Here is an 11,761-nt window from a genome sequence, read left to right as displayed (position 1 = left end):
GGAGCAGGAAAGCTCTGATGCTGCTTGGCCTGCTGTGTTCATCCAGCTCTACACCTTGTTATCTTTTCTCTGCCATCTGCAGTTCCTACTATTTTCCTAGCTGTCATCAGTTCTGAGGAAGGGTCACCAGACCCGAAACGTTAACTCTGATTTCTCTTCACAGATGCTGCCAGACCTATTGAGCTTTTCCAGCAACTTCTGTTTTTGTTTCACTTTTTGCTCAGTGTCTTTGTCATGTACATCTCTGGTAAATCTGACAATGTAACTTTCCTGGAAGCATCTGTAAATGTGACCTAACTGGTGATGAATTTGAAAGTAAGACAAGGACACTTAGAAACATTTTCACTTTTTTTGCATAATATTTTCCGCACTTGAATTTGCTCTAGGGGCCCAGTCTCTGTTCCTGCTTCCTTTATTTTGTGCCTAGAAAATAAGTTGAGTGGAAAACAAAAGAAAGAACAATGTTATGCATTACAATGATGTGGAACTACAAATCGATCACTGGAGAAATATGACTGGATATATCCAAAAAGGATATTGACTTTATTTCTAAAATAGAAAAAAAAGTTTCCAAAACAGAATTTATGTAGTTGCAATGTTAACTTATCTATGGCCTCCACAGGTGATGATTTTCCTGATGATGACTTCCAGCATTTTGTATTTTTGTTCAAATCTCCAGTGATGGATGTTGTTGTTTGACATTTTCAATTACTTTACTATACCTCATAGATTTTTCTGTAATAATTGTTGATTTATGTCTATCTGTTCTATTTTCATACCTGCCTTCTTTGAGTGGATTAGTGCTTTGCTTTGTGTCCTCCTAACCTTTTCCTTGCTTCAGTTGTTGTTGAAATTTAATTTGAACAAAGGCTTTTACAACTACAGTGACAATATCATTCAGCAAGTTGCGTAAAGTGTTTCCATGTGAAATTAGAATTGAAAAGGAAGAAATTACTTTATTTCATTATCTTTGCTGGTTCAGTTCTCTAACAATGACATATGTTTTGGGTGGTGTTGTGGATCATTGCTTTCAGTCAATGTTGATTGAATAATTCCTTTTGCTTTGATGCTGGGTCTCCAAAACATGGTAATTAAAAGTGTCTGTTAAAATGCTGGGCTTACAGTTGGATAACAGCTTAACACTGTACAATTATGTGAAGTTGCTTATTGGAAACAGGTTATAATTTCACTCTGCCACAGAATTTGCTACGAGATTCTTTATCAGAACTACAAGTGATATTGGAGTAGCTTTCCATCTACCTCGTCTGGAACTATTCCAGGCTAAGTTCAGAACCTCTACTGCTGGCCTGGCTGTGATCCACAGCACAGACCAAGCATTAAACCTGGTACTCATGTATCTAGGTTGTAGGCAGAACATTTAGAACTATATGCAATTACAGATACAGGGTCCATCCCCCAAATATATTGGCACACTTCATTCAGGTCTAAGGGCTTCCTATTTTGTAAATTTTGAATATTCTCACTACAAATAATTTAATCTTAACTTTGAAAATTCTTACTTTACAGTTAGTAGGTTTTTAAATATCAAAAATTAAGTAACATTTCAGTTTGTCCTTCTGTAACAAACTAACTCTGGCATAATTACTTAAAAACTACAGATATCACCCTTTCTTTCTTAGATGCACTTCTCTCTCCACCAACTTGCTGGGGTCACGTAGAAACACTTTGCCTCCCAGATAATAGATGTTCTTCCCCCTCCAAATGCCCCACATTTAAGGGAAATACGTTTCTTCAAACTGCTGTCTCCACATCACACAAACCTTTTCTCCTTGGTTATCTAATCAAAACTCTGCCCAGCTGCAGCCCTTTCCTGATACTGATACTTTTTGGAGGGAAGAGGAATTCCTGTAAACAGACAGGAATTCATGATCAATCACAACATCAGGATTCACAAGTTGGAGCTTGAAACAAAGAACCCCAGAGTGAAGCACTGGTGTCAGGCAGGAACCACATTGAGATTAGCCGTGACAGGAGCATTAAGCAATGTAATGGCAGTCATTTATTTGACAAATGAGTAAGACATGTTTGATGAACCCGAGTTTAAGAAAGGATTGGTCTGACAGTGCTGAAATTCACTAACAATATGACCATAATTGGAATAGAATAGCTGACCTGACTGGCAGAGTCTAATTTCACAGGAAAAAAATCACTTGTGAAAAATGAAATAGTAGCCCAGAAAATCAATGATGCCATGTCCATTTTTAAGTTATTAACCAGATAAAGTCAGAGTCATTAAGTCATACAGCATGGAAACAGACCCTTTGGTCCAACCAGTTCATGCTGATCATAATTCCAAACTAAAGTCCTACCTGCCTGAGCTTGGCCCATGCCCCTCCAAACATTTCTAATTCATGTACTTATCCAAATGTTTTTTAAATGTTGTAACTCTACCAGCATCCACCACACCCTCTGGAAGTTCATTCCACAAATGAACCACTCTCTGTGTAAAAAAAGGTGCCCCTCATGTCCTTTTAAATCTTTCTCCTGTCACCTTAAAATTATGTCCCCAGTATTGAAATCCCCCACCATAGGAAAAAGACACCTGCCATTCAACTTATCTATACACGTAATGATTTTAAAAACCTTTATGAAGTCATCCTTCAACCTCCTATGCCCCAGTGAAAAAAGTCCCAGCCTATCCAGCCTCTCCCTATAACTCAAACTTTCCATTCGAGCAACACCCTGGTAAATCTTTTCTGAACCCTCTCCAGCTTAATAATAACCTTCCTATAGCAGGGCAACCAGAACTGGACAGAGTACTCCAGAAGAGGCCTCACCACGTCCTGTACAGCATCATCATGACTTTCCAGCTCCTATACTGAAAGGTCTGAGCAATGAAGGCAAGTGTGCTAAATGCCTTCTTAACCACCCTGTCTGCATATGATGCAAATTTCAAAGAATTATGTACCTGAACCCCAAGGTCTCTCTGTTCTACAACACTACTCAAGGCCCTACTTTTAATTGTATAAATCCTGCCCTTGTTTGTTTTACCAAAATGCAATAACTTGCATTTGTCCAAATTAAACTCCATCTGCCACTCCTCAACCCATCGACCCCAATCAATTAAGATCGCTTTTAATCTTAAATAATTTTCTTCACTGTCCAATATACCACCAATTTTGGTGTCATCTACAAACTTACTAACCATGCCTTCTTTATTTTCATCTAAATTATTTATATAAATGCCAAACAAAAGTGAACCCAGCACTGATCCCAATGGAACACTGCTGGTCACAGGCCTCCAGTCCGAAAACAACCCTCTACCATCACTCTCTGTCTCCTGCGGTTAAGCCAATTTTGTATCCAATTCGCAAGCTCACTGTAAATTCCATGTGATTTAACTTTACTACTTAGTCTACTATGTAGAACCTTGCCACAGGCTTTACCAAAGTCCAACTAAACAACGCCTGCTCTGCCCACATCAATCTTTTTGGTTACTTCCTCAAAAAAGGATGACTAAGCCTCCAATTTTCTGCTTAGGTAAATCCTTAGAAAGTGATGACTTGCTCTCATTTGGGTTCAATGGGTTCTGAGATAAGTGATCAGTCCAATCGGTGATCTGCAGACTCTGGCACCTTTCAGTGTAGGTGGCACTTGAAACATCATGCAGATGAGGAGATGGAGCTTTGTGTCCTCTTTTTTATGCTTTGATACCACCTCTGTGTGATACTGATGAAGTTTCTCACTGTGTTTGGTGTGTTTCCAAATAGATCTTCTCCATTTTGGTCAATGATAAGCCAATTCCCAACAGTTGGTAGAGATCTACAATCTCATCAGGAATGTTTTGAGGACACCCCCAAAGTGTTTCCATGGTACCCTTGCGAGTCTTCTTCCATAAATAACTTTTCAGTAGATTAGTTGAATTATGGGAGTCTGGTGTCAGGTTTTTTAAAATTCATTCATGGAATGAGGGTGTCACTAGCTCAGCTAGCATTTATTGCCCATTCCTAATTGCCCAGACAGCAGTTAAGAGTCAACCACATTACTGTTGCCTGGAGTCATGTGTAGGCCAGACCAGGTCAGGATGGCAGATTTTCTTCCCTAAAAGACATTAGTGAACCTAATGGACTCTTCCTGACAATCGGCAATTATTCAATTGTCATCATTAGACTCTTACATCCAGATTATTACTGATTTGAAATTCCACCATCTGCTGTGGTGAGATTCGAACCCAGCTCCCCAGAACATTACTTGGGTCCCTGGATTAATAGTTTAGTACCAATTGGCCATTGCTTTCCCCTAAATGACGCATGAAAGATTAGGAATTACAGTGCCAGAGACATTGTGTAGTCAGAAATAGGTTACCAGAGCCCATATACCCATCCATATACCTTTTAAATGTTGTCATTGTACCAGCCTCCACCACCTCCTCTGGCAGCTCATTCCATACACACACCTTCTCCATGAAAAAGTTGCCCTTTAGGTCCCTTTTAAATCTTTCCCCTTTCATCTTAAACCTATGCCCTCTAATTTTGGACTCCCCTCCCCTTGACTATTCACTCTATCCATGCCCCTCATGATTTTATAAGCTTCTATAAGGTCACCCCTCAGCCTCATACACTCCAGGGAAAATAGCCCCAGCCTATTCAGCCTCTTCCTATAGCTCAAACTCTCCAATCTTGGCAACATCTCTGTAAATCTTTTCTAAAGCCTTTCAACTTTCACAACATCTTTCCTGCAGCAGGGAGACCAGAACTGAACATAGTATTACAAAAATGGCCAAACCAATGTCCTGCACACCCAAAAAATGGTCTCCCAACTCCTACACTTCCTTTACGTTCTGGAGAGAGGAGAGAGGAAGGATAGTAAAATATGGGCTATGGAGATATGGCTGGAGAGTAGGACTAGCTGAGTAGCTCTTTTGGGAGCCAGTTCAGACATGATGGGTTGAATGGCCTCCTTCTATACTGTAAAATTCAGTGATTCTAAAATGAAAATTGCAAAAACGGGTTTCTGCTCCTATGATGCTGCTTGGCCTGCTGTGTTCATCCAGCCCTGCACCTTGTTGTCTCGGATTCTCCAGCATCTGCAGTTCCTACTACCCCAAGATTTTTTTTTCTCAGTTGCAAAATCCGAAGTTTATCTTTGCTCAGATTGTTTGTACACGCTTTGAAACAAGTCAGAAGAGAATGTTAGGGACAAGGTTTTAATTCCTCAATAGATAACCAAGGTCGACAATTTGCAGAAATATGTAGAGAATAATGGAATGATGTTCTGTAGGTCACTGGTTAAAAGACATCCCAGTACTCTTTAATGAAAACAGAATTTGGCTTAATCCGCCATCATATGTTAATGTCTTTTAACATCAAAGTCTCAAGTTAAAACACTTTTATTGTTTATGCCGTGCAACTCAAGGTGAGATCAGCCAGTGCTGTATATGAAAGACAAAAACAGAAATATCTGTCAGGGATTCTTATACCGTATGTTAGTTTTACAATTTTATTTAAATCTGAATAGCAAATGTTCTGTTGGATTTGGAAACAATTCCAGTCAATGGAAATGAATTAGATTCACGGTTACAAAAGATTTGCAAGACTACTTTGTGATGGACTTTATCATGGGGGGTATTAAAGACTGAAAAAGTGCATTTAGGTTTCCAACAAGAAAGCAATGCGCGGTGAAACCTGAACAGACGGTGTCTGATTTTGACTTGGTCCGATCTCTCCCCACCTCCAAACACACAGACAGGCACAAATTAACACCCCCTCTCCACACATCCACCTCCTCTCTCTCCACCCCCTCGGGTGTCTGCCTGGGGAAACTGGACAAGGAGTAAATGATGTGGTAATGGGCTTGTTAATTACAGCCCAGGACTGATCAAGAGCTTGTCTCCCCATGGGGTGGAGGAGGAGACTAAACAAGAACCAATACCCATCGTATAGCTGCATCACCAGCTTTTCAACTTCTTTCCTCGAAGGCAAAACACAGCGGTCGCGACAAAATCACAAACTTGGAGTTCCGGAAAAGCAATATCGGCTGAATTTGGCTCATAAAAGCAGATCCGTACAGTTTAAGGGAGCTTTGCTGTTCGTGTCGAAACTCCCTTGTATGGTTGAACGTGCTTTGCTGTAGCAGCAGAACCTGGCTCTGAGGGGTTGGATCGATGTCGATTTCTTCTAAACAGGAATTTGGACTTCGCAAGAGGTAAATTAGAACTTTAGCTAAGAGTCCTTCCATTAGCTGCTCAGAGGTGGTCGCATTACGTTTGTGTAAAAGTGTGCTGACAGATAGCTTCGATTCAAGATCTACTTCTTGTAGCCGAGGTCTTAGCGAAACTCGGCAATTTATTGTTCGACTTTTCTTCCGTCTGATTCAGCTGCACAGCTTGCCAGGGTGGAATGCCGGCTTCATTGTGGCAGCCCCAGGCAAACGTGGTCCCAGCTGTTATCCATTGCAATGCCAAGTTTGAAATCTCTGTGAACAGGGTAACCATAGGAGCCAGTCCAGAATCCTGGGAAACGTACAACTCCGGCGACTCTTCCCTCTTTGGAAAGTTTTTTTTTCTCTCTCCAGTTTAAATGGCGGTCTGATATTGGATTATATTCCCTCCGGCCCCTGAGGGAATATTGGCTAACGTACTTGCTTCAATATATTTCCTACTGAAAGACATTATAGAGCATAGACTATCATTAGATTGAAAATTATCAAACTGATAATAGTGAGAGGGATGCATAGTAAGGATTTGTTTAAAATTCTTATCGGAAGAGGGAATGCTATTGTTCTCCTCAAAAGCTATACTTGTTCTGTTTCTTCTTTACACCACCTCATTTAAGTTGCAATAAACATAGGCCTCCTTGGGTTACGTTCTGCTGGGTTTTGGACTGAATTCCACCACTATATTGGTTTCAGGCTGGACTCTGTTGTTTACTGGTTTCCCTCCACATTGCTGCCTTGGATCAACCATCCCACCTCCCCACTGAACCATGGACCCAATTCAGTTCCAAAATAGACTTGCTCCATTGCTACTTATTGTCCCAAGGATTCTACCTGAAATCACTCTATCAGCTATTGGAACATATCATTTCATTTCAGCATCCTCCAATATACTTAGCTTTCTGCAGTGGTCTGTGCAATCTAAGCTATGTTTCTCTATCTGTTTGACTACCTTGCTTTCACCTTCTTTTGCTCTGCTGTTTTGTCTTCCAACTCCTCTTCTTCTGTTAGCCTGCCTTTCAATCATACTATGACGTATTAATTCTCCTCCTATCTTTTCTCCTCCTATTTTTTTCCTGTTGTCACCCAGGTGAATGCATCCCTTCAATTATCCCATCGCCCTTTATTCCTCAGTTACTTCACAGTCAGGGAACAAAATGTATGTTGATAACAGTCAGCTCTGTTTTCACCAGTTTTCTCGATTTCAAGACTAACACTATGCTGTCAGGCCATCTACTGATATTATGTTGAATGAAGGGTGCTTTTCAACTAATACCAGGAAGATGGAATCAGTTTATTTGGCATCCACAATAAACTCTTCTTCTTTGCTGATTCTATCTCCTTTCCAAGCACTTTGATTCAGCTTATCAAAAATCTCAGTATCCTATATTGTGTAGAGTAAAACATCAAACCCAATAAATTGTCCATCACTAAAGTGGTTTCCTTGCTTTTCCAGAATGGTTTCCTATATTTGTTTCTTTGGAACTATTGCCAGTGAAGTCTTTAACTACATTTCCCTTATTCCAGTTCAATTTATTTTCAAAGTTATTCTTCACATCCTCCATTCTCCATAAACATTAACCTGTCCAAAACTCACACTGCCTGCACCATATTTGACTTAGCTATCATCAGTCATTGTTGATCTACACTGGCTTTCTGTCTTCAGTTTGAATTTGACAAGTCTATTTGTCAACTCCCTTCACTATCTCACCTGACCTCTTCTAGCCTGATGATAATTTCTTTCATCTTTTGGTTTTTTTGTTTCTGCTCTTCTGTGCATCCAGACATGCATTTTTCTAACGTTTAGTTACAAAGCCTTCCGCTGCTGTGACCCTACTGCCCAGACCAAAGAATTTACCTCTGATCACTCTGGAAGGGGTAGGTGTCTCAAAAGTGTAGGTGTCTCAAAACTTTGAACAACTGTTGAAGCTAGCTGTATCACACTACTGCTATTCAGTGAATCCATAGTGGGTTTCTCCACCAACAGGATGTTGCCAACATGTCAAAAAGACATCATGCCTAACACACAAATGAGTGAGAGAGATAGTAGGAACTGCCGATGCTGGAGAATCTGAGATAACAAGGTGTAGAGCTGAATGAACACAGCAGGCCAACCAGCATCAGAGGAGCAGGAAGGCTGACGTTTCGGGTCTAGACCCCTCTTCAGAAATCTGAAGAAGGGTCTAGACCCGAAACGTCAGCTTTCCTGCTCCTCTGATGCTGCTTGGCCTGCTGTGTTCATCCAGCTCTACACCTTATTATTACACGAATGAGTGATATGTGATTTGAGTTTCAATGCAATGCCAGGCATGTAGGCCATATGTTCCAGCAGCTGGTGGATTGTATCAAATAACACGTTGGTTGACCATACACAGCAGGTAGCATGCCAATTGTGCTCAACCAGCCCAGCCCATATTGGCAAGCCTCAGCAGTATATTCACCATTAGATATGTTCTACTATTGAAAATCATTTATCAACTAATCTGAACTGTACTAAAGTTACTGTTACACCTGAAACCAATTTCAGATCATCATTCGGGCTAGCAGTGTGAAGCTAGATGCAAGGTGCTAGAAGCCACGTATAGAAGTACATAGGTCCCTGGTTTATGTAGCCAAAAAGAATTTGAATGTATGTTGCACAATTTTAAAAATAGTGTCATGGCACAGTTCTTTTGCATCACCATGATAATACTATGACCAATCAGAATCTACCTGCCTGGTCTAGGATTGAAAATCAATAGCATGTTCATTCTTAACATGATATCACTACAGGGAATAAGTTCTTAGCATGAATAGAGAATTGGTTGTCTAACAGGAAATGGACATAAATGGTTCATTTTTGGATCGACAAGATGTTGCGAATGATCATTGCTAGAGCTTGTACCAATTATAATTTATATTAATGATTTGGATGAAGGAACCAAATATATGGTTGCTAATTTTAATGATACTAAGTGCGTAGGAAAGTAAGTTGTCAGAGGAGTTGGGAAGGCATAACATTATACAGACAGCTTACATGATTGGTCAAAAATCAGGCAGGTGAGGAATAATATGGGTAAATGGGAAGTTGACTGCTGTGGTAGGGAAGAATAGAAAAGCAGCATACTATTTAAATGGAGACAGATTTCAGAACTCTGGTGTGCTGGTATGTGAATCACAAAGTTAACATGCAAGTACAGCACATGATTAAGAAGGCAAATGAGGTGTTGTAGCTTATAGCAAAAGCAATGGAATATAAAAGATAAGGATGTTTTGCTACAGTTGGACAGGATTTTGGTAAGATCACATTTGGAGTACAGTTTTGGTTTCTATATTTAACAAAGAATGCAAATGCTTAGAAACGATTCAAAGGAAGTTCACTCAGCTGATAACTTGGTATGTCAGTGGTACTTTATCTTATGAAGAATGTTTGGAAAGTCTGGGCCTGTATCCAGTAGAGTTTAGAAAAATGTGAGGTGATCTTCTTGAAACATAAAGATCTAAAGGAGACTTGACTAGGTGAATGGTGAGATGATGTGTGATGTTGTCAGAAATTTTAAAACTAGGGGGAATAGTTTAAAAGTAAAGAATAAAAACCAAGTTCTGGAGAAACTCAGCCTATCTGGCAGCATCAGTGGAGAGAGAAACCGAGTTAATGTTTTGTGACTAATATGACTTCTTTATTGGACACATTAACTTTGTTTCTCCCTCCATAGATGTTGCCCAATCTACTGAGTTTCTCCAGTATTTTCTGTTTTTACTTCAGATCTCCAGCATCTGCAGTATTTTATTTTCACTAAATATAAGGAATTTCCCATTTAAGACTGAAGTAAGAATTCTTTTTCTCTTGGAGGATTGAAAGTGTTTCGAATTCTTCAGAGTTGTAGAGGCAGGGTAGAACATAGAACATAGAACATAGAACGTTACAGCGCAGTACAGGCCCTTCGGCCCTCGATGTTGCGCCGACCTGTGAAACCAATCTGAAGCCCATCTAACCTACACTATTCTATTATCATCCATATGTTTATCCAATGACCATTTAAATGCCCTTAAAGTTGGTGAGTCAACTATTTTTGCAGGCAAGGCATTCCACGCCCTTACTACTCTCTGAGTAAAGAACCTACCTCTGACATCTGTCCTATATCTATCACCCCTCAATTTAAAGCTATGTCCCCTCGTGCTAGCCATCACCATCCGAGGAAAAAGGCTCCCACTGTCCACCCTATCTAATCCTCTGATCATCTTGTCTGTCTCTATCAAGTCACCTCTTAACCTTCTTCTCTCTAACGAAAACAGCCTCAAGACCCTCAGCCTTTCCTCATAAGACCTTCCCTTCATACCAGGCAACATCCTGGTAAATCTCCTCTGCACCCTTTCCAATGCTTCCAAATCCTTCCTACAATGCGGTGACCAGAACTGTACGCAATACTCCAAGTGTGGCCGCACCAGAGTTTTGTACAGCTGCAACATGACCTCATGGCTCCGAAACTCAATCCCTCTACCAATAAAACCTAACATACTGTATGCCGTCTTAACAACGTTATCAACCTGGGTGGCAACTTTCAGTGATCTATGCACATGGACACCGAGATCTTTCTGTGCATCCACACTACCAAGAATCTTACCATTAGCCCAGTACTCTGCATTCCTGTTACTCCTTCCAAAGTGAATCACCTCACACTTTTCCGCATTAAACTCCATTTGCCACCAGGGTAATTGAATATGCCTAAGTTGTATAGCTGTATAGATTCTTGACAAACAAGGGAGTCAAAAGGTTAAATAAAAACTAAAAGAACTGCGGATGCTGTAAATCAGGAACAAAAACAAAGTTGCTGGATAAGCTCAGCAGGTCTGGCAGCACCTGTGAAGAAGAAATCAGAGTTCGTTAACTTTGATTTTTTCTTCAAAGATGCTGCCGGACCTGCTGAGTTTTTCCAGCAACTTTGTTTTTGTTCCAGAATCAAAAGGTTATCAGAAGTTGGAGGAGATATGGAATTGGGGTCATAGTCAGATCACCCATGAGCTAATTTAATATTGGAGTAGGTTTGAGAGGCCATATAACCTATTCCTGCTCATACGCTCTATGCTCTGAATTGTTAGAGAGAGAACTGATCTGCTTTTAGCAAATTCCTTCTAGAATGACCAAATATTAAGAACTGAAGAGTTTAATTTGATATGCTCCATCTATATACATTAAACCATACTTTGCAGTAAAATATTCAACCTAAACCCAAAAGAAGAATACAAAACCAGCACAAAATGTCATTAGTCTTGGAATTCATTAAATACAGAGCACCTGTTGACTACCAATTAGAGCTTGTGAGAGGTTAGTGCAGTAATGGATCAACATTTTCTCCTTTTTTTCTGTATTTGCAAAATCAAATTTTGGCTGGTACAGTATCTGGATCTGAAAGTTCTTCCTTTTCATCGATATGCAGCAGTATTTTGAACATGAGGTAGTAGGAACTGCCGATGCTGGAGAATCTGAGATAACACGGTGTAGAGCTGGATGAACACAGCAGACCAAGCAGCATCAGAGGAGCAGGAAAGCTGACGTTTCAGGTTGAGACCCTTCTTCAGAAATGGGGGAGGGGAAGAGGGTTCTGAA

The 11,761-nt window shown here is 40.2% G+C and overlaps 1 protein-coding gene across 1 annotated transcript in view; it reads left to right on the top strand.

Annotated features, from left to right (window-relative positions):
- The first annotated feature begins 5,926 nt into the window (after nucleotides 1-5,926).
- Nucleotides 5,927-11,761, top strand: part of LOC109912785 (activin receptor type-1) — a 98,393-nt gene continuing 92,558 nt past the window's right edge. The window contains exon 1 of the mRNA XM_048599182.1: nucleotides 5,927-6,165. Within this exon, the coding sequence (XP_048455139.1) occupies nucleotides 6,125-6,165 (41 nt within the window). The 5' untranslated portion in view covers nucleotides 5,927-6,124. The remainder of the gene's footprint in view (nucleotides 6,166-11,761) is intronic.

The sequence above is a fragment of the Rhincodon typus genome, chromosome 7, assembly GCF_021869965.1.
Source record: "Rhincodon typus isolate 14 chromosome 7, sRhiTyp1.1, whole genome shotgun sequence".
Taxonomy (NCBI): domain Eukaryota; kingdom Metazoa; phylum Chordata; class Chondrichthyes; order Orectolobiformes; family Rhincodontidae; genus Rhincodon; species Rhincodon typus.
The sequence above is the reverse complement of the archived record's forward strand: the minus strand, read 5'-3'. Positions and strand labels throughout refer to the sequence as shown.